This window comes from Schistocerca gregaria, chromosome 1 (genome assembly GCF_023897955.1).
Source record: "Schistocerca gregaria isolate iqSchGreg1 chromosome 1, iqSchGreg1.2, whole genome shotgun sequence".
Lineage (NCBI taxonomy): Eukaryota > Metazoa > Arthropoda > Insecta > Orthoptera > Acrididae > Schistocerca > Schistocerca gregaria.
The window spans coordinates 1,073,868,419-1,073,892,621 of record NC_064920.1 but is presented as its reverse complement, the minus strand read 5'-3'; the positions used below and the strand labels follow the sequence as shown (position 1 = coordinate 1,073,892,621).

The window sequence follows — 24,203 nt, the reverse complement described above, 5'->3', positions numbered from 1 at the left end:
GAGATTACAAGGTCTGAAACAAGGTCTTTCTGATTAGATGGGGTTGCATTTAAAAAGAAAATCATGTTGTAGATGGGTCAAATTCTGACAAACACAGTCCAGTTCGTTCAAGAAAATATGCGGTTTCAAGAGTCCATTGTGGCTGTGAAGGAATTACAAGGACAGTTTCCTAAACTTTTAGAGGACACTGCCAGTTTTACGCTTCCAAGCTAGTTTAGGGACCATTTGCTGTGTCGGTTGAAAGCGCTCCTGTGCATGTGCAGATGTGACTGACTGAACTGTAAAGCACTTTTAGAGGACGCTGCCAGTTTTACGATTCCAAGCTATTTTACGGACCATTTGCTGTGTCGGTTGAAAGCGCTCCTGTGCATGTGCAGATGTGACTGACTGAACTATAAAGCAATTCCAGTTTTAATAACAAATCCTTATGCATTAAAACTGCCCACGACTTCTACATTGTTTTCCTCAGGTAGAGTCTTCATAATGAGGTTGCAAAAGTATTACAATATTTCGATCGACATATACGTATAAAACTGCATTTTCAACTTGTGAAACTAAATAAGTCACAATTACGTGGCAACCTGAGTGCGAAAATCTGTGAAACTGAATCTGTGCAGATGCTAACAGTGTGCACCAGATACAAATTATATTACGTATTCAGCGCGCCAAAAATAATACATCAATACTGAAAATTTGTTTTGTTTGTCATCTACCCTGTGAGAAATGTGAAATATAAGAGCAAACTGTATGTTGCAGCACGTTTGTTGTTGCCTCGTCCTTCCCCTCCTCACGCACAAATAAGGCTCTGAGCACTATGAGACTTAACTGCTGTGGTCATCAGTCCCCTAGGACTTAGAACTACTTAAACCTAACTAACCTAAGGACATCACACACGTCCATGCCCGTGGCAGGATTCGAACCTGCGACCGTAGCGGTCGCGCAGTTCCACACTGAAGCGCCTACAACCGCTCGGCCACAACGGCCGGCTCCTCACGCACAGACAGTGATGTGGGAAGTGTGCAGCGAGGCTGAGCGCTATACCACTCATGCCAGGGCGCGGCTCACAAGCCAGGTTCTAAGCCTCCCCTGATATAGGTGAAGCAGAGACGAGTGGGGAATCATTATTAACGACGATACTGGCCGCAAATGGGAAAATCCTCTGACGTAAGCGACTTTCACAAAAGGCAGATTCTCATGGCCTAGGGCCAGGGAGCGACGAAACATAAAGATGACGTTTCTAAGAATTGCTCCCTATCTGGTGAAAGTAAGTAAGTAAACATAGTGTCGAAAATGTGTACCTTAAGAGCTGCGAGCAATGTTTCATCGTCGATACTGTGAAGCAAATATCTTCTACTGCAAATTCTTTGCTTTCCGTATTTTGAGAAGTGGCAGCATGGACCAAAATAAGAAAAAAAAATGTCCAGCAAAAATATGTACTAAAACGCATGCCTTAGAAGTTACGAGCACTTGATCGTTATAAGAGTTGTGTTTCAAAGTAGCAAAGATGAACAAGTGCTCAAAGCTCTTAAGGAATGCATTTTAGAGCACGTGTTACTCGACTTTTATCTCGTGTTGTGGTCCATACTGACAGTTGCTAAAATATGGAAAGCAAAGAACTGGCAGTAGAAGAGACGTCTTTCACAGTATCGACGATGAAAAATTGCTCGTAGCTCTTAAGGTACGCATTTTCGACCCTATATTTACCGAGACTTTTTTGCTTCTAGTATCGTGTACGTTCAACAGTATACGTTTAGGCCATTAATTATGTTACACCCTGTATAATGTGTGACAGACAGCACAGTAAAATGTGAAAACAAACTGTGAAAGTTCCTCCTTGTCAACTCCTTCTTTTCCGTAGAAGAACTATTAGTGTAACTTCATGTTTGTAATATAAAAACAGCTTAGAAATGTTCATAATGTAACCACACGTACAAATTAATTTGCGATGTGAATGTAAAACTTCACGTTCCACTTCATTACGATCTATTGTGCTAAATGATGCCGGGAACATGTAACTGACTAACCATGAAAAGAAATCCATAGGTCAGTAACAGCTATAAAACGATATTCATCACACGGCAGTTTCAGCATCATCTCTGAATGTCACTAGCTCAAATCTTCATCGACCCCTAACCAGGAATTGGTGCGTCTGTGACAGTTTTGTCAGTTAAAAAATTGTTCCTTTTTATCTCCTCTAAACACTCTAAAATTTTATATACATAGTTTGTTTGCACTGTATACACACTGATTGTTAGAAAGAGCTCCACCCAGATAGACATTACCAGTACACTGCAAAGTGGGTGACTATGTTGCACACAATCAGCTACGCTAATAATTAATTACACATGGTAGATCGCACAGTTAGGGAGCATGGGTGGAGCTGTGCATCAGTTGATATAAGAGGCCCCAATGGCAATTCCGATCAGTATGAAAGTGGATGGCGTTGCTATGGCGTCACCTGAACATTCACTATGCTCAGGCAACACGTCAACACGTCTGTCCGTAGGTTGCCAAGCAGGTAGAATTCGAGAGGGGTCGCACCATATGGTTGTGGGAAGTTGGGTGGTACTATTGCCATATTTTATTTCCGTATGGACACTACTATTGCCCGTTGTAGGCGGCAATGGCACAACATGTAGGATCTGCATGATCAACATGCATCATGAGGAGGGAGCACTGATGGGTTGTCCACCACATGCGGGCAAATCCAACAGCAGACAGGGCCTTCTGTTCTAAATCCTTCAGTGCTAGTACCACTGGTGTGTAGTTGCATGACATAGTGCCCACCACACACCAACTTTTATGATACTTGCCACTCACAGCCACACAATGTCTTGCCTGACTTGGCTAGTGTTGGAAGTGACAGACATCGGACCCTGTAGACTGTTGGTAGGTTAGCCTTAGTGATAGTCCAGCTTCCATGTTGGAGATGACAACAACGTCTGTGGTTGGAGGGGTCGCCACAAAGAGCAGTTTGTAGTCTGCCAGCACCTACCCCATTAGTTGAGTTGTCAGCATGTCTGTGACAGCTGCATGGTGTGTGGATGAGGTCCTGCAATCTATCACTCTGCCGTCTGTGAAAGCCCATACCTGTGCCCTATTTCAACAGGACAACTCTTGTCCTCATACCAGTGCCAAGCCTGCTTTGTAGTTGTGGATATTCAGCCGTGGCTAGCCACATCGGCCAATGTCTTCCGAGTCGAGAATGTGTGGGATGTTATGGATTATGTCATCAGAACTCCATCTCTACCCACCAATGTGTAGGATCTGTGCGTTCACGTGCAAAGGGCTCGAAATCCGAGACCTATACGACTACATACTGCACTTCTTGAGTAGCACAATATACAGGGTGAACATTTAAAAAACCAGTAAACAGCAGGTCGAGAGGCAGTGCAGCTATACCAAAACAAGTAGCCTCGCAGACAACGATCATATCACACAACGTTTCAAGCGCTTTTTGGGTCTTTGTGTGATCATGGCTCCTCTCAGACAGACGAATGTGCAGGGAGGTGGCGCATTGTGCCTAGACCAGATCTGGAGGACTGGGCCCATCTCAGCTTGTTCCCGACATGAATACTGGGCGATTCTACTGCTTACAGTACATTGTGTCAATCATGCAGCCTGCGACACACAAGGATCACACGACACTTGGTCAAAGGAACTTTAATTCGTCAGCACCATATACCGTACCAACAATGCATTCCTGGACACATGTTAATAGGACCTTTTTACCTAAATTTCCACCGAGCGAGCCGAGCAGAGTAGCCGTGCGGTCCGAGGCGCCTAGTCACGGTCTGTGCGGCTCCCCTCGTCTCAGGTTCCAGTCCTCCCTCGGGCATGGGTGTGTGTGTTGTTCATAGCCTAAGTTAGTTTACGTTAGATTACGTACTGTGTAGGCTTAAGGACCGATTATCTTAGCAGTTTGGTCCCATTAGAACTTACCACAAATTTCCATTTCAAAAGCAGAGCGAGGTGGCGCAGAGGGTAGCACAAAAATGGTTCAGATGGCTCTGAGTACCACGGGACTTAACATCTGAGGTCATCAGTCCAATAGAACTTAGAACTACTTGAACCTAACAAACCTAAGGACATCACCCTCATCTATGCCCGAGGCAGGATTCGAAACTGCGAGCGGAGCAGTCTCATGGCTCCAGGCTGAAGCGCCTAGAACCGCTCGGCCATACCGGCCGGCGTGGTTAGCACACTGGAATAGCATACGGGAGGACGACGGCTCAATCCCGCCTCCGGCCATCCTGATTTAGGTCTTTTGTTATTTCCCTAAATCGCTCCAGGCATGGATGGTTCCTCTGAAAGAGCACGGCCGACTTCCTTCCCCATCCTTCCCTCATCTGATGAGACCGATGACCTCGCTGTTTGGTCTCTTCCCATTCCCCCCCCCCCTCCCCCCCCAAAAAATAACAACCCAACCATCAATTTACAGTTAGGAATCTGTCTCTGTAGTTTGTCGGTTTTATTAATATTCACCCTGTATGTTGGTCCTTCCTAGTTGAAAGTGAAAGCATTTTGTGTGTGTGTGTGTGTGTGGTACCATCTACTTGCGTGCCAGCGGTGATTGTAATCCTCCTGGTCCCGGATGCAGCTCTCTGTGATTAGGAGTGTATATTTAAGATATTAGAAAAAAATTACCATTTATTTTCTGCTATTATTATACCACATTTTATGTTTATGCGACCATATCTCTCGCACACGAGGAGTTGAAAAGGTATACAAATGTTACTAAATCTCTCACTCAGTTTTGGCTCCTAACGGGATGACATGGGCTCGGTATCAAACCATTGTAGCGTTTGCATGTTGCAGTCAAATAAGAGGCGATCAGATGAGGATATGTAGGACAAGTGCAGATTCAGGAATCTCCAGCCATTATTTAGTGCTGACGGTAACCGGAGCAGTGTGCTGCATCGTCGGCTGTTTCCCTGTGCAGAGGCGACGAGTGGCATGCCGCCGCGGCTGACACAGCGGTCCGTGACGTCACTCACAGTGGAGCAGGGCCGCGACGTGACGATGGGCTGCGCCGCCCAGGGGAACCCGCCGCCCACCTTCACGTGAGTACACATTCATAGTGGCCTGGCTGGCTTCTACTCTCTCTGCTTTTATTTACGAAATTCGCCCTAGCTGCTTACTTGGCATTGTCTGGTAGTCCCGATCTTCAGGTAGATGGAAGACTCAAAATATCTACAGAACAACAGTATTTATTTTGAAACTTCCTGGCAGATTAAAACTGTGTGCCCGACCGAGACTCGAACTCGGGACCTTTGCCTTTCGCGGGCAAGTGCTCTACCAACTGAGCTACCGAAGCACGACTCAGGTCCGGTACTCACAGCTTTACTTCTGCCAGTATCCGTCTCCTACCTTCCAAACTTTACAGAAGCTCTTCTGCGAAACTTGCAGAACTAGCACTCCTGAAAGAAAGGATATTGCGGAGACATGGCTTAGCCACAGCCTGGGGGATGTTTCCAGAATGAGATTTTCACTCTGCAGCGGAGTGTGCGCTGATATGAAACTTCCTGGCAGATTAAAACTGTGTGCCCGACCGAGACTGTGAGTACCGGACGTGAGTCGTGCTTCGGTAGCTCAGTTGGTAGAGCACTTGCCCGCAGAAGGCAAAGGTCCCGAGTTCGAGTCTCGGTCGGGCACACAGTTTTAATCTTCCAGGAAGTTTCATATCAGCGCACACTCCGCTGCAGAGTGAAAATCTCATTCTGGAAACATCCCCCAGGCTGTGGCTAAGCCATGTCTCCGCAATATCCTTTCTTTCAGGAGTGCTAGTTCTGCAAGTTTCGTAGAAGAGCTTCTGTAAAGTTTGGAAGGTAGGAGACGGATACTGGCAGAAGTAAAGCTGTGAGTACCACACGTGAGTCGTGCTTCGGTAGCTCAGTTGGTAGAGCACTTGCCCGCGAAGGCAAAGGTCCCGAGTTCGAGTCTCGGTCGGGCACACAGTTTTAATCTGCCAGGAAGTTTCATATCAGCGCACACTCCGCTGCAGAGTGAAAATTTTATTCTGGAAGTATTTATTTTATTTACTGGTTATTTAGAAGTATATGCACGGTAAGCGAATTAAATAATATTTTACGAATTCTGCGTGTTGTCGTTGTTGAAGCCACCAAACCCAAGGCTGGTTTGATACAGCTTTCCAAGACGGTCTTTATTCACAAATCTTTTCATGTCTGCACAGTTACTAACCCCTCTGCCTACTTCCTTACACGTACTAGAAAAGCCACAGTATAATTCATGTTGGAGTATGCTTCACACGAATATTAACGATTTTATGTCATATTACGTTTCCTTAATGAGCGACGCAAGAATGGCACTCTTGATCCCTCAATGAGATCCATATCTGTAACTATATCTGTACTAATAATAAAACTCTAAGACCGTCATGTCTGTACATTGAATGTATTTGCCAAAAATTGATTGCTGGTGGCGCAGGGAGCGTAACAGACTAGAATAAGATTATTTTTAAAAACTTTATGAGTCTATTTGTCTATTTGAGATTGCTAATCTCCAAAACTATTAGACGAATTTTCTTGGCATTTTCACAGGTAACTTGAGCATAGCATATGGCAACACATAGGCTTTCTTTAAACAAAAGCGGATAACGGAGAAAAGATACCATAATTTGAAGTCTTACAAGTCTAGTATATCGAATGTCTACCTTAGTGTCACGATCATCATGGCATAGTTCGCCAAAGAACCGATAGGCAACATTGTTAGTTTTTTCACCTCTATCTGATAACGTTTTGCAGGGTGGTTCACTAGTATACAATAAAAGTTGTACATTCTTCTTAGAACACATGTTCTCTAAATTTACCCAAAAGTTTTTTGTGAGAACTATATTGTCTTTCTTATAAGAGTTTCTGTTACACTTTTATGCTGGCTATGCTGCTCTGTTACGATCCTAGCAGCGCACCTCCGAATTTTTTCGATGTCTGTTGCTGGGCCTACTATAGAGGTCTCCAAATGCTGGAGCAGTAGAGCTGCCCACACTAGAGTCTTGGAGGTACTGAATATGCATTGCGCTTTTCTAGAATCCTTACACGAAATCTGTCTTCCATTTACCTTCGCCAGTGCCGATTTTATGTAATCATTTGTATTGATATTGGTTCCGAGTATTACCCCCAAACACTTAATAATATGACATGCCTTGGATATTCAGCACTTGGGTTGTAATGGGATACTACCAGATTATTGCTCTTCGTTACAGGCATTTTCTTGCCTTTCTCCACATTCAAGGAGAACTACCAATCAATACACCGGGTGTGCATTTCGCACAAGTCTTTCTGATTTTCCTTTCTACCAATCAGTACACCTGGTGTGATTTCCACAAGTCTTTCTGTATTTCCTGTAGATCGTCCAATGACGATGCATTCCCGCACATAACAGCATCATCCGACACTGCTGTTAATCCTGTCTGATAAATCGTACACGTATACTGAGAACAGTAGAGTTCCTCTTCTACTTTCATTCCTCGCATCCGATCCTTCTATCGTTTCTGTCGACCATTTGTTGTGTAATATGACGTACTGGGCACCAATAATAAAATATTCTTCTACCCAGTTACATATCTGTCAATATATTCTGTATGACTGTGGTATGTCATCGAATGCCTTTCAAAAACGTGTTGTGATGGGATATACCTCTTTACCTGCTCCTCTTGTTTACAAGCACTAAAGGAAGTTTTGTATCAATTTCAACCTGTTTACTGTATGCAAGTCTTGTCGTACCTGTGCAGTTTTGACTCCCTGCTCTTTATTGACACATTAAACACTCTTTGATTTTTCATAATGTGTCCTCCTTTTAGCCGGTTTTTGCCACAAAGCTTTTCCCTTCTATTGCACAGTGCCATTATTTATTAGCTACTCGATCTACCGATCTAATCTCTAAGTTCCTTCTGTAGCAACATACTTAGAAAGCTTATACTCTGTTGTTACCTAAAATTTTTATGGCCCATGTTTTGTTCCCAGACAAGGCTAGAGTCCGCAAAAGACTTCATAACGCAGAAATTTATATTGAAAATGAACAGATTTAATTTTCCAGGAAAATGTTATTTCCAAACTGCATTTTTTTTACTTCTGCCGTCGTCAATTATTTTACTCGCCAAATATCAAAATTTTTCTTCTCCTTTGAGCATCACTCTGCACGACTGCATGCCATAATTCTTGTTTTATTTATATTTATGGTCACCTTACGGACTTCCATGATGTATATACGCAGACTGAAGCGACGAATGACTATGCGCACCAACGCCGGGATCGAGTCCCAGGTCTCCTGCGCACTAGGTAGATGCACTAACCACTACGCTATCCTGGCACAGTGAATTTGCAGAAATGCACGGACAACCACGGCACGCCTGTCTGCTATTCCAGTACGCTTGGTGAACCTCTGCAATGCCGTTCGAGTTTAAAGGAAATACCAAGAGCGCTCAAGCGTAAATGGGAATTTGGAATGAGGATGAAACCGTGCTAGGGTAGTTCGTGCAGTTACTCAAAGCAACTGTGCCAGGAAATACATAGTGGTTAGTGCATCTGCCCCGCGAACAGGCGACCCTTACATGTAATAGACGTTTGGGGCTTCTAAAGGTCTCTGAAACCACACATTTTCATTCAGAGGTGTCTTATAAACTCACTAAATCATTAATTTCCTTACTGTGTGAATGAAAATAGGTGGACGTATGTGTGTCCCAACATATCTGAGTATCTGAGGATTACTGTAGCAACTAAATGTACCTCTCTGAATAAATGCGTGTGTATCAGTATAAGACAGTAAACAGTTTCTTAGTACATAAAGAATGGGCAAAATTTTGTACCCTCTCCACAAGGATTTACAGACTTCTTTTCAACAAAACTCTCATAGGTTCGGTTCGGAGGTGGATCAGTATTGTTTTTGGGCGATATCGTGTACAGTAGTAGGGTGTCAGACGCCTTTCATCACTATCGAGGATAATTTGAGACCTATGTGGTATCGATATAGGGCCATCCAACCTCCTGTCCAACGCTCAGAGTTACAGCTACTGGTTCAACTTTCAAGATGATGCTGCACTTACATATAGCACCAAATTTGTGGAGACCATCCTCCGGGAGGCAGGAATGAACCAAATGATACGGCATTCTTTATCTGATGACATGACCTCCCTTGAGCGTGTCTTGGCCAAGCTGAAACTTGGCGTGGAGCCGTCCTGAAACGCTGGAAGACATCCAGTATGTCGCCTTCGAAGAGCAGGATAGCATCAATAGCAAGTCTCGACCATCTAGAATGCCAACTTGTATACAGGGTGGTCCATTGATTGTGACCGGGCCAAATATCTCACGACAGAAGCGTCAAAGGAAAAAAAAACAAACTACAAAGAACGAAACTTGTCTAGCTTGAAGGGGGAAACCAGATGGCGCTATGGTTGGCCCACCAGATGGCGCTGACATAGGTCAAACTTTTTTTAATGAAAACCCCAATTTTTTATTACTTATTCGTGTAGTACGTAAAGAAATATGAATGTTCTAGTTGGACCACTTTTTTTGCTTTGTGACAGATGGCGCTGTAATAGTCACAAACATATGGTGCCCAATTTTAGACGAACAGTTGGTAACAGGTAGGTTTTTTAAGTTAAAATACATAACGTAGGTACGTTTGAACATTTTATTTCGGTTGTTCCAATGTGATACATGTACCTTTGTGAAATTATCATTTCTGAGAACGCATGGTGTTACAGCGTGATTCCCTGTAAATACCACATTAACGCAATAAATGCTCAAAATGATGTCCGTCAACCTCAATGCATTTGGCAGTACGTGTAACGACATTCCTCTCAGCAGCGAGTAGTTCGCCTTCCGCAGTGTTGTCGGTGGACCACGATAGCAAATATCCTTCAACTTTCTCCACAGAAAGAAATACGGGGACGTCAGATCCGGTGAACGTATGGGACATGGTAAGCTGCTTCGACGACTAATCCACCTGTCATGAAATATGCTATTCAATACCGCTTCAACCGCACGCGAGCTGTGTGCCGGACATGCATCATGTTGTAAGTACGTCGCCATTCTGTCATGCAGTAAAACATCTTGTATTAACATCGGTAGAAAATTACGTAGGAAATCGGCATACTTTGCACCATTAAGATTGCAATCGATAGAATGGGGGCCAATTATCCTTCCTCCCATAATGCCGCACCACGCATTAACCCACCAAGGTCGCTGATGTTCCACTTGTCGCAGCCATCGTAGATTTTTCGTTGCCCAGTAGTGCATATTATGCCGGTTTACGTTACCGCTGTTGGTGAAGGAAGCTTCGTCGCCAAATAAAACGCGTGCAAAAAATCTGCCATCGTTCCGTAATTTATCTTGTGCCCAGTGGCAGAACTGTACACGACGGTGAAAGTCGTCGCCATGCAATTCCTGGTGCATAGAAATATGATACGGGTGCAATCGATGTTGATATGGCATTCTCAACACCGCCGTTTTTCAGATTCCCGATTCTTGCGCATTTTGTCTGTGGATTAGCCGCGACAGCAGCTAAAACACCTACTTGGGCATCATCATTTGTTGCAGGTCGTGGTTGACGTTTCACATGCGGCTGAACACTTCCTGTTTCCTTAAATAACGTAACTATCCGGAAAACGGTCCGGACACTTGGATGATATCGTCCAGGATACCGAGCAGCATACATAGCACACGCCCATTGGGCATTTTGATCACAATAACCATACATCAACACGATATCGACCTTTTCCGCAATTGGTAAACGGTCCATTTTAACACAGGTAATGTATCACGAAGCAAATACCGTCCGCACTGGCGGAATGTTACGTGATAGCACGTACTCATACGTTTGTGACTATTACAGCGCCATCTATCACAAAGCGAAAACAATTGTCCAAATAAAATATTCATTTTTCTTTACGTACTACACAAATATGTATTAAAAATGGGGGCTTCCTCTTTAAAAAACGCAGTTGATATCCGTTTGACCTATGGCATCGCCATCTAGCGGGCCAAACATAGCGTCATCCGGTTTCCCCCTTCAAGCTGGACGAATTTCGTTCATTGTAGTTTTTTCGTTTGATGCTTATTTCGTGAGATGTTTGGCCCGGTCACGATCAGTGGACCACCCTGTATACAGAATGTCCCTCCTAAGAATCTTCAGAAGCATTTTCTCTGTATTTCTCTAGATATTTTAAATTTCGTTTTGGAGTGTTTACCTGGAGTGAGCCCACGTAAATACTGCTCGTCACATGGTTCAAATGGCTCTGAGCACTATGGGACTTAACATCGATGGTCATCAGTCCCCTAGAACTTAGAACTACTTAAACGTAACTAACCTAAGGACATCACACAACACCCAGTCATCACGAGGCAGAGAAAATCCCTGACCCCACCGGGAATCGAACCCGGGAACCCGGGCGTGGGAACTGCTCATCACATCTTTCATGTGATGCCCACCGACGACGGAAAGCGTCTGTTCGTTTCCTGTCACAAAAAAAGATTTTTAAAGCGGAATTAAAGAGAACGGTCCCAATATATTCTAGTGCGATATTCGTTTTATCCACAAATATTAGTAGCGACAGTAAAACATGATGAACAACCAGCTGCTCTGTCGCTGCTGGAATGCTGGTTAGTCTTCGTATTTTACTGCCCCTGTTAACAAATCATCAATCACCTAGAAGTTAGAACTACTTAAACCGAACTAACATAAGGACATCACACAAATCCATGCCTGAGGCAGGATTCGAACCTGCGACGGTATCAGTCGTGCAGTTCCGGACTGAAGTGCCTCGAACCTCTCGATCAACGCGGCAGGCTGCACAATGAACATGAATGGATGCAGGTAATCGGACAGGATGCTTACATACGTGTCACCTGTCAGAGTCGTATCTAGTCGTATCAGTCCCATATCACTCCAACTGCACACGCCCCGCACCATTACAGAGCCCCTACCAGTTTGAACAATCCCCTGCTGACATGTAGGGTCCATCAGTTCATGAGGTTGTTTCCATACCCGTACACGTCCATCCGCTCGATACAGTTTGAAACGAGACTCGTCCGACCGGGCGACACGTATTCAGTCATCAACAGTCCAATGTCGGCGTTGACGGGCCCACGCGAGGCGCAAAGCTTTGTGTCGTGCAGTCATCAAGGGTGCACGAGTGGGCCTTCGGCTCCGAAAGCCGATGTTAATAACGTATCGTTCAATGGTTCGCACACTGACATTTGTTGGTGGCCAGCATTGAAATATGCAGCAATGTGCGGAAGGTTTGCACTTCTGTCACGTTGAACGATTCTCTTCAGTGGCCGGTGATCCGGTTCTTTCAGGATCTTTTTCCGGCCGCAGCGATATGGGAGATTTGATATTTTACCGGGTACCTGGTATTGACGATACATTTGTGAAATGGTCGTGAGGAGAAGTCCCCACTTATTCACTCGGAGATACTGCGTGTGCCATCGCTCGGACGCCGACTATAATACCACGTCCAAACTCACTTAAATCTTGGTACCCTGCCATTGTAGCAGTAGTAACCGATCTAAATGCGCCAGGCATTTGTTATATTATATAGGCGTTTCGGATCGCAGCGCCGTATTTTGCCTGTTTATATATCTCTGTATTTGAGTACGCATGCCTATATCAGTTTCTTTGGCGCTTCATTATAGTTTCCGATGCGAATATTACGATGTTGCTAAAACGTAAGACATGTGTTGACTAATGAAAGGGAGACACGTACTTTCCATGGATAAGAGCGGATTGACGTTGGGGATCTTAAAAAAGACATGAAAGCTACAAATGAACTATAGAACAGACTACAAAGAAAGACTTGATTACGATTAATGAAAATGTAGGTGGGCGAAACGTTTATCTTGGCGAATGAACGCTATTTAGATCATGGTAGTTCATTGCTGGAGTGCAAGAAATACGAAAATATTAAGATGACTGCCTAAAGGAATGGGGTAGATGACGTCAGAAAAAACGCAAAAGAAACCTGGACTCGTGTGGTTGAAGATCGTAATACATGGAAAAGTCTAGAGGACGCCCTTATCCAGCAGTAGATATCAAATGGCTGATATGATGATGATGATGATGGATTTACCCCCAGGAAAATTCAGACCCATTTTAATGAGAAAGGTAACCTCTCATTTCATTAACTGTCAATATTTTTATCCATAGGTGTGAAATCTACATTCCACTGCCCCAAATAATTTTAACGTGTGACACGTCAGCATGAAAATGGAAGCAGCCGCTTCTTTACTTTGCACCAGTCAGCGTTCGTCTCTAGAACTTTTCTGGCAGTATATTACTACTCTTTCACATGTTCTTTTTTCCCCGTACTGTATCTAGTAAAAGTGGTCTCGGGACATGGCTTGAATTAATAAATCTGCTTCGCTGAACATTAAAAGCATTTTTATGTTCTTAACTACACTCCTGGAAATGGAAAAAAGAACACATTGACACCGGTGTGTCAGACCCACCGTACTTGCTCCGGACACTGCGAGAAGGCTGTACAAGCAATGATCACACGCACGGCACAGCAGACACACCAGGAACCGCGGTGTTGGCCGTCGAATGGCGCTAGCTGCGCAGCATTTGTGCACCGCCGCCGTCAGTGTCAGCCAGTTTTCCGTGGCATACGGAGCTCCATCGCAGTCTTTAACACTGGTAGCATGCCGCAACAGCGTGGACGTGAACCGTATGTGCAGTTGACGGACTTTGAGCGAGGGCGTATAGTGGGCATGCGGGAGGCCGGGTGGACGTACCGCCGAATTGCTCAACACGTGGGGCGTGAGGTCTCCACAGTACATCGATGTTGTCGCCAGTGGTCGGCGGAAGGTGCACTTGCCCGTCGACCTGGGACCGGACCGCAGCGACGCACGGATGCACGCCAAGACCGTAGGATCCTACGCAGTGCCGTAGGGGACCGCACCGCCACTTCCCAGCAAATTAGGGACACTGTTGCTCCTGGGGTATCTGCGAGGACCATTCGCAACCGTCTCCATGAAGCTGGGATACGGTCCCGCACACCGTTAGGCCGTCTTCCGCTCACGCCCCAACATCGTGCAGCCCGCCTCCAGTGGTGTCGCGACAGGCGTGAATGGAGGGACGAATGGAGACGTGTCGTCTTCAGCGATGAGAGTCGCTTCTGCCTTGGTGGCAATAATGGTCGTATGCGTGTTTGGCGCCGTGCAGGTGAGCGCCACAATCAGGATTGCATACGACCGAGGCACACTGGGCCAACACCCGGCATCATGGTGTGAGGAGCGATCTTCTACACTGGCCGTACACCTCTGGTGATCGTCGAGGGGACACTGAATAGTGCACGGTACATCCAAACCGTCATCGAACCCATCGTTCTACCATTCCTAGACCGGCAAGGGAACTTGCTGTTCCAACAGGACAATGCACGTCCGCATGTATCCCGTGCCACCCAACGTGCTCTAGAAGGTGTAAGTCAACTACCCTGGCCAGCAAGATCTCCGGATCTGTCCCCCATTGAGCATGTTTTGGACTGTATGAAGCGTCATCTCACGCGGTCTGCACGTCCAGCACGAACGCCGATCCAACTGAGGCGCCAGGTGGAAATGGCATGGCAAGCCGTTCCACAGGACTACATCCAGCATCTCTACGATCGTCTTCATGGGAGAATAGCAGCCTGCATTGCTGCGAAAGGTGGATATACACTGTACTAGTGCCGACATTGTGCATGCTCTGTTGCCTGTGTCTATGTGCCTGTGGTTCTGTCAGTGTGATCATGTGATGTATCTGACCCCAGGAATGTGTCAATAAAGTTTCCCCTTCCTGGGACAATGAATTCACGGTGTTCTTATTTCAATTTCCAGGAGTGTAGATTTAGCATCCCACTACATCATTCAGGGTGTGTGTGTGTGTGTGTGTGTGTGTGTGTGTGTGTGTGTGTGTGTGTGTGTGTTCTTAGGTAAAGCACGTAGAAGACCGAACTCAGTCGTTACGTTTAGTGTCTAGCCCTCACATATAAAGTAATTTGAACGGGACGCCAGTCCCCGGATGCACGGCATTAACAGGGACATTTAAATCGCGTTTGCGCTACGCTCATCGGCCATATTTCTTCGTTAGAATTTATCGAACAAATAACTGCGTCTCGCCTCCGTTTTATTCTCCGGCCCTCTTCTGCCGTGTTGCGGAATCGTGAGTTATTGCTTGGGCAGTGTAAATCGACTCCCGGTCGCCAGCAGTGCCATACAGAAGTGGCTGCGAGAAATGATAAGGCGCGCGGGCCTCTTCGCATTGCAAAACTGCAGTGGTTTTTATCGCTTCCGATGACATCAGCTAGATACGAAAATACCCAAGCGGGAAGATACAGAGGGAAATGAATGGCACTCCATTTCACTGCAGTCTCAATGTGACGCCAGTGGCTAGTCTCATAGAAGAATGAAAGAATAAGAAAATAAAGGGGACCAAAAGAGCAGAACAAAAGCAAGTTACATTTGTAACACGACAAGAGACTTTCGTATTTACACGTATAACGAAGTTATTTTTTGCTGTGATGATACAAAAAAAAAAATAACGTAATAAGAAAAACACTTGTGTCTGGAGAATCGCGCAACACACTAGTCATATCATCCGGTCTCAGTTAAATCTTTGTCAAAACCAATTAAGAACGCATCCTCCCTCCAAAAAGTAAAGATTCTAGCTGTCCAACATTAATTGTGCATCTTTATCACAAACATAACGGTAGGTGCCTCTAGAGATCAATGTTTAACAACTTCATGAACCTCCGTTCCCTCACCTCCCGAATCCCTCCAAGTTAGCATATGGTTCCCAAAATCGAAAACTTGGAACCTGCACTACAGACGACTTACATATGACGTCCAGAAAGACAGCTACGTGTCGTCCTGTGCCGAAAAGGATCAGTGAACTCACATAGAAATATTCGCGCCCGAGACAATTTCCTACTTCTGAGACAGATAATAATTCAGTAATAAATAAAAACAAACGGAAAAACAGGCAACACAGGAAAATCGTTAATGTAAGTAACGAAATTTTGGGAGTATATTTCACTAGGTAACATATTGAAGTGAGTAACATTGCAAGATCACAGGTTAATTGTTGTGACTGACAATCCGCAATTTTTCAGAAACACAACTTTTGTTGAGGTAAGTTCACAAGTTTGATGACTGAACAACAAAGGAACAGATAACAATAACGATGCCTGTAAAAGTCTCCTAATTGAGGCAAACAAAAGTTCACTTCTAATTTTCCACAAAGGTTCGTGGTAACAAACACACACACTAGTAAGAGTCAAATTCAGAGACGAAGACGTAATTTCAGCGGTCGACGTTCACGAGGTCGGCATCCGGAGTGAACTGAATTTCGGAGGTGGTTCTAGCGCCTAAATAGCGGTCTCCAGACAATCAGGTTTTGGCGTAGTGATACTTCCTACACGCTAACGTTCGATCTCCCCCTGCAGGAAGTTGTGCTCGGAATGTCTGTTTCCCTTATCTTGTATGTAAATAGTCGGTGTTTACCATGGTGCTTTTGGTACGCCTTGAACATAGACAACCTCGCCATCTGTGGTGTAATAGAAGTTGCGGGTCGTCAGGGGCTACCTTGGCTCCGGCATTAATGAAAGGGCGAGATAACCTATGGCTTATTTGAAATGGTGGTACATTGATAACCGGTGTAACCGCCAGAATGTGGTATGCAAGCGTGCATGCATTGTGTTGCACATGTGATGGATGTCAGTTTGTGGGATAGTTTCATACCCCTTGCATTTGGTCGGTCAGTACAGCGACGGCTAATGCTATTAGTGGATTACGCTAGAGCTGTCGTCGAGTGATGTGCCATATGTTCTCGACTGGAGACAGATCTGGTGATCGAGCAGGCCAAGGAAATATTTCGACACTCTGTAGAGCATGTTGGGTTAGAACAGCGCTATGTGCGCGAGAGTTATCCTACTGGAAAACACCTCCTGGAATGCTGTTGATGAAATGGAGCACAACAGATCGAATCACGAGACTGATTTACAAATTTGCAATCAAGGGATAAACACGAGAGTGCTCCTGCTGTTATACGAGATCGCAGGCCAGACCATAACTCCAGCTTGAGGCCCACTGTGTCCAGCACTCAGATGGGTTGGTTGCAGGTCCTCAACTGGCCTTCTCCTAACCAACAGACGGAGATCACTGGCACCGAGGCACAACAAGCTTTCATCAGAAAACACAACAGCCCTTCCCCTTGCTTCCAATGAGCTCTCGCTTGATGCCACTGAAGTCCCAAATGACGGTTGTTCAGGGCCAGTAGGGTGCACGCCACAGGGAATCTGGCTCGGAGCTGTCCTTGAAGCAAACTATTTGTAACAGTTCCTTGAGTCACTGTGGTAACAGTTCGTTCAGTCACTGCGGTGCTGACTCCTGCTCACGTAGCTCCTGCAGATGCAGTCCAATGCGCCAGAGCCATGCGCCGAATACGACGGTCTCCACAATGAGATTTTCACTCTGCAGCCGAGTGTGCGCTGATACGAAACTTCCTGGCAGTTTAAAACTGTGTGCCGGACCGACACTCGAACTCGGGACCTTTGCCTTTCGTGGGCATGTGCTCTACCAACAGTTGGTTGGTCCGGCAAACAGTCTTAATCTGCCAGGAAGTTTCATATCAGCGCACACTCCGCTGCAGAGTGAAAATTCTCATTCTGGAAACATCCCCCAGGCTGTGGCTAAGCCATGTCTCCGCAATATCCTTTCTTTCAGGAGTGCTAGTTCTGCAGGATTCGCAGGAGAGCTTCTGTAAAGTTTGGAAAGTAGGAGACGAGGCACTAGCAGAAGTAAAGCTGTGAGGACGGGGCGTGAGTCGTGCTTGGGTAGCTCAATTAACGATCTTTTTTCTCGCTTCGCGCGTCGGGCGACTAGGTTGTGCTCTTAGTTCCGCCTCTACCGTAGCGCAGCGTGTTTTCCTCCTGTCAGTTTAGTGCCGTGTTGCTCTCCGTGCGCGTCGCATCGCTGGTTGTCGGCTGGTGTTTGGTGTTCGTGCGGCCCTTCCTGTCGCGGCGTCGTCCCTCGCCGTGATGTCCACCATGGTTCCCACGAAAGTTCCGCGTACAGGTACAGTCAGTTTTACCTTTGACAAATCCACGCGTCACGTCCAGCCCGGTTCTTTGGAGATACATGACTGGTTAGTCGATACAGTTAAGGTCACTACTGATCAGGTGCATACCGCATATTTCGACAGCGAATTATATGTGTTTTTTGTTAAGTTTCTTGACCCGCTCCAGGTTGATAGGCTACTTTCTCGTCATGGTTCTCAGGTACCCTTTACGCACCGTGATGGTTCCACTAGTATGGTTCTCTTGGCAAATGCAGAAGTGATATATACGAATGTTCGGGTATTTAACCTTCCGCCCGAGGTTGACGACTGTTTTCTGAAGTCCGTTTTGCTTCCTTATGGGGACGTACGCCATATTCGAAAGGAACGCTGGTCTGCTCAGCACCGCTTACAGGTATATAGTGGTATTCGGTCGGTGGAAATGGTGGTCAAAAAACCTATTCCTTCTCACCTACAGGTATGTGGTTATAGGGTCCATATCACGTACAGTGGCCAGGAAGGAACATGTTATTATTGTAATGAAACTGGTCATTTCCGTACTAATTGTCCGCGGCGTGTGGTGGTATTAAAACCTACATACGAACAGCGTAAAAAATTGACTTTAGCTGATCTTCTCCCGCAAGGATCTCGGACTGAATCGCTCACTGTTACTGAGGGACGCAGCGATCCGTTGCCCGACAACGGCCGTGATTTTCCCCCGTTTTCCTTGAGTAGGGATGTTGCTGCCCTTAATTCCGATGTGCCCGCGCGAATTTCTCACAACAAGCGTCGGCGAACACAGGATGATGCGGCTGATGAATCTTCCTTATTGGCTCGCCCTTCCGATGGGCCTCCGGTAAAGGACTCTCTTTCTCAGTCGGAAATCGTGGATGAAGACGCCACAGGTGCTATCCCGCCTTTGCAGAAGCTCCCTGATACCTTATCTGACGTTGTTCCTGCTGCCGCGGCAGCCTCTTCGGGGACGCCCGTGACGGAACCTGCTTCTGGTTGCCACGTGTCTTCTCCGGTTCTCTTTGACACTTCTCCTATTGACTCTGTTTCGCATCCCCCTTCTGGAATTTCTGTCGCCCCCTCTGGGTCACAGCCTCCTCCCATCAAACAACTGATTGATTCTCCAGAGCCAGTGGATCCCGTTGTTATTCACCAACTGTCCCACCGTGAACCCATGTCTGCGGACGAGTGGGATGTAGAGGCCTCTCTCCCGCAATCTGACACGGAATGTCTACATGATGCTCCCACGCAGCCGAACGCTGCAGCGTCGGCACCGCGGAGCCGCAGTCGAATCCGTAAACAGCCACAGAGAGCCGCGTCATGGCCGAAGAAAAAGCAGTGGGAAGATGAGGGTTCTGTTTCGTAGTTTTTCTCTCTGTGGTTCAGCGCTTGTTTCTGGTATGATTACTTGTATGTTGCTCCGTCAGCTGACGGCTCTCTACCGATCTTTGTTCTTCTTTCTGGGTTGAAGTTCCATGCAAGCATATACATTTCTTACTCTGAATATTAACAGAATATGTTCTGAGCTTCGGCTCGCCGCTTTGCGACAGTTTATCTATCAGTCTGGGGCAGATGTTGTTTTTTTACAGGAAGTCCTATTCGACCAGTTTTCCATTCCTGGGTTCTCGACGTTTTTTAATGTCGCTTCCGAACTTTCTACGGGCACTGCCTTGTTTTATAGAGAAGGCATTCCGTTGATGAATTTCGAAGTACTCGACAGTGGAAGGGGGATCGGGTGCACGTTTTATGATCTCAGTTTACTCCTTCTTTATGCCCCTTCTGGTTCGGGTTGTACTACCGCACGTTCGAGTTTCTATAAAGAAGAAGTCATTTACCTGCTTCGTAAATCCCCGACAAAGATAATTTTAGGTGGGGACTTCAATTGTGTTCTACGGCCGGTAGATCAGTCTCCTAATTTTAATTTCAGTAAAGAACTCGACGACCTTGTGCGCTCCTTGCACCTGCGTGACGTGTGGGTTTCTCGCTATCCTACACTTGTGCGACATACCTACTTTACTCCCACGTCTAGCAGTCGCCTCGATCGCTTTTACCTTTCCGATTCCTTGTGTGGGCAACTTCTGGCTGTTGATGTGATACCAGCCTGTTTTGCCGATCATTGCGCTGTAGCCGTTACGTTTAATTACGAGCGACAACCGGTAAAATTGTTTCGTCCTCCTTGGATGCTCAAAATCGCGTATTTGCAAGATACCTCCCTTGGTATCGTCCTGGAGGACATTTGGACTCGTTGTTCTCGTACTATGGACCGGTACCCGTCTATCGTGGCATGGTGGACACTGTATGCAAAACCACACATCCGTAGGGCTCTCATGCGTTTTGGGGCTGCGAAGGTGGCAGAAGATCGACGAACGCAAGAATTTTACTATTCTGTCTTACGTCAACTGTACGATAGTGCTACGCATGCTCCCCTCCGGGTTACTGATATACAGCGCATCAAAGCCAAATTGCTGCAGCTCAAACGCATTCAAATGGAGGGCCTGCGGACGAGGTCTCAACCACGTTCCCTTCTACAAGAGGAACTGACGTCACTCTACCATCTAGTCCGTTTACGGTCGCGCCGGAAACGTGGGTGCCTTGCCTCCCTCACAACCGCTGACGGCCGCGTGTTCACCTCTCACCGTGACATTTCTGACTTCGTTTACACCTATTTTACTGATCTGTACGATACTCATGTCCCGGCGGAAACCTCTCTTGACGACTTTACCTCCTTGCTGCCTCGCGTCGTCACTCCTCAATTAAACGACGCCTTTCTGCGTCCCTTTCAGAAGGATGACATATATGATGTTGTTGCAGGATCGCAGTCCCGCAAGTCGCCTGGATTAGATGGTATTCCTAAGGAGTTCTATGTTCAATTTTGGCCGCTCATTGGTGACACCTTAACGTCAATGGTAAATGAAGTGATGCGGGGAGTCTCACTTCCTGCTCCTTTTCAGGAAGGCAGAATGGTCCTCCTCCCGAAATCCACAGGTCGACCTGCAATTGATTCCCTCCGTCCTATTACTCTCCTTAACTTTGATTATAAACTTGTCGCTCGAGCAATTAATATCCGTCTCTCTAAGCTGCTCGATACCGTTATTGCCGCCCACCAAAGCTGTGTGCCTGGACGCACGATACTGACTTCCGTTCTCGAATGTCGCGATGTAATCTCGGTGGCGGCTGCCGCTAATATCCCAGGGGCTTTGCTTTTTCTTGATTTCCAAAAAGCGTTCGATCGCGTCAGCCATGATTTTTTATCGAGAGTGCTCACCGCTGTCGGCTTTAATAATGATGCTCGACAAGTCTTAACTAATCTTTTTACCGGTATCAGTGTCTCGGTGATTGTGAACGGTCACCCTACCCCCCGGATATCGATCAGACGGGGGTTACCCCAGGGAAGCCCCTTATCCATGTCACTTTTTGTTCTATCCTTAGAGCCCTTACTTCGCCATCTCACCATGCAATTACGTGGCTGGAATATATTGGGGGAAATTTTTGCAGTCCGTGCATACGCCGATGACGTCATGGTTTTAGTACGACATGCCGAGGACATACCGCGGCTTAAGGATACCTTGGATTCATTTTGTGGTCTTGCTGGTGCTCGCATTAATGATCGCAAATGCACGCTCCTGCCGTTGAGAGGCTTTGCTCATGTCGTCATTCCTTGGGCGACGGTTGTCGATCGCCATAAGACCTTGGGGATCATAGTGGATCGTAATCCGATCAAAATGGCGGCACTAAATTGGCGTGAGGTTACGAGTCGTGTTCACGGGGCGATCCTTGAACATGACCGCCGTTCCCTTAGCCTCCTTCACAAGGCACGGGTTTTAGAGACCTATGTCTTCAGTAAAATATACTACGTTGCGCAGGTCTTCCCGCTTCCCGCGATGATGGCCCGCAGGCTGAAACAGCTGTTTAGTCGATTTCTGTGGCGCCGCCATGTCTTCCGTGTCCGGTATGAAGTTGTGGCCAGGCCTCGGAAGCTTGGAGGATTGGGTCTTTCAGATATCAAAGTGAAGACGTCCATCTTATTTGCCCGCCGCAATGTTTTAACCTGTACGCGGGCTCCGCATTCAGTCACCTCTCGTTTACTTTCCCGCCTCCGGCCGGCCAGTCTGACCCCTCCTGTTGATGTTGGACGGATTAATCCTAAATTGCGGCACATTCGTGAATACTTTGTACTTGTCGGTATTCTGGGTGCTGATATACTTTCTATGACTCATATTACTACCAACATGCTACAAATCCGTTGGGGTACAGCATGTTTCCCTTCTTCTGTTGAACTTGCTTCCCCGTCAACGTCATGGAAAACGGTCTGGTCTCATCTTAGTCTTCCCGTTTTGCCGATGGAGATTGTTTCAACGAGAAACAATTAAAATCGCTCAAAAGAGGAAAGGCCGCTGGTCCTGATGGGATACCAGTTCGATTTTACACAGAGTACGCGAAGGAACTTGCCTCCCTTCTTGCAGCGGTGTACCGTAGGTCTCTAGAAGAGCGAAGCGTTCCAAAGGATTGGAAAAGGGCACAGGTCATCCCCGTTCTCAAGAAGGGACGTCGAACAGATGTGCAGAACTATAGACCTATATCTCTAACGTCGATCAGTTGTAGAATTTTGGAACACGTATTATGTTCGAGTATAATGTCTTTTCTGGAGACTAGAAATCTACTCTGTAGGAATCAGCATGGGTTTCGAAAAAGACGATCGTGTGAAACCCAGCTCGCGCTATTCGTCCACGAGACTCAGAGGGCCTTAGACACGGGTTCACAGGTAGATGCCGTGTTTCTTGACTTCCGCAAGGCGTTTGACACAGTTCCCCATAGTCGTTTAATGAACAAAGTAAGAGCATACGGACTATCAGATCAATTGTGTGATTGGATTGAGGAGTTCCTAGATAACAGAACGCAGCACGTCATTCTCAATGGAGAGAAGTCTTCCGAAGTAAGAGTGATTTCAGGTGTGCCGCAGGGGAGTGTCATAGGACCGTTGCTATTCACAATATACATAAATGACCTGGTGGATGACATCGGAAGTTCACTGAGGCTTTTTGCAGATGATGCTGTGGTGTATCGAGAGGTTGCAACAATGGAAAATTGTACTGAAATGCAGGAGGATCTGCAGCGAATTGACGCATGGTGCACGGAATGGCAATTGAATCTCAATGTAGCGAAGTGTAATGTGATGCGAATACATAGAAAGATAGGTCCCTTATCATTTAGCTACAAAATAGCAGGTCAGCAACTGGAAGCAGTTAATTCCATAAATTATCTGGGAGTACGCATTAGGAGTGATTTAAAATGGAATGATCATATAAAGTTGATCGTCGGTAAAGCAGATGCCAGACTGAGATTCATTGGAAGAATCCTAAGGAAATGCAATCCGACAACAAAGGAAGTAGGTTACAGTACGCTTGTTCGCCCAATGCTTGAATACTGCTCAGCAGTGTGGGATCCGCACCAGGTAGGGTTGATAGAAGAGATAGAGAAGATCCAACGGAGAGCAGCGCGCTTCGTTACAGGATCATTTAGTAATTGCGAAAGCGTTACGGAGATGATAGATAAACTCCAGTGGAAGACTCTGCAGGAGAGACGCTCAGTAGCTCGGTACGGGCTTTTGTTGAAGTTTCGAGAACATACCTTCACCGAAGAGTCAAGCAGTATATTGCTCCCTCCTACGTATATCTCGCGAAGAGACCATGAGGATAAAATCAGAGAGATTAGAGCCCACACAGAAGCATACCGACAATCCTTCTTTCCACGTACAATACGAGACTGGAATAGAAGGGAGAACCCATAGAGGTACTCAGGGTACCCTCCGCCACACACCGTCAGGTGGCTTGCGGAGTACGGATGTAGATGTAGATGTAGATGTAGATGTATAAGGTCATTTACCGTCTCATACCTACTGGTGATCGTCTTTTTCGTATTGGCCTTCGTCCGACTGATCAGTGTGAGGAATGTCATCAAACTGACACCTTACTTCACAGGCTAGTTGCTTGCGGACGGGATCATTGGCTCTGGGTCCGCCGTCAATTAGCTTTTCTTACTAGAGGGCCTGAAACCGCATTCCCAGACGACATCTTCTTACATCCGGACATCTCTTATTTTCCTCAGACGAAAACGAACACGATTGTCTGGCTCTTGGGTTACTA

The 24,203-nt window shown here is 46.2% G+C and overlaps 1 protein-coding gene and 1 non-coding gene across 2 annotated transcripts in view; both read left to right on the top strand.

The window, feature by feature from the left end:
* Nucleotides 1-5,015: 5,015 nt before the first annotated feature.
* Nucleotides 5,016-24,203, top strand: part of LOC126288932 (Down syndrome cell adhesion molecule-like protein Dscam2) — a 412,211-nt gene continuing 393,023 nt past the window's right edge. Inside the window, exon 1 of the mRNA XM_049984899.1 lies at nt 5,016-5,063. Coding sequence (XP_049840856.1) covers nt 5,023-5,063 — 41 coding nt within the window. The 5' untranslated portion in view covers nt 5,016-5,022. The remainder of the gene's footprint in view (nt 5,064-24,203) is intronic.
* On the top strand, nt 5,581-5,655 carry Trnal-cag (transfer RNA leucine (anticodon CAG)). The gene has a single exon. It is a non-coding gene; the product is annotated as a tRNA-Leu (tRNA).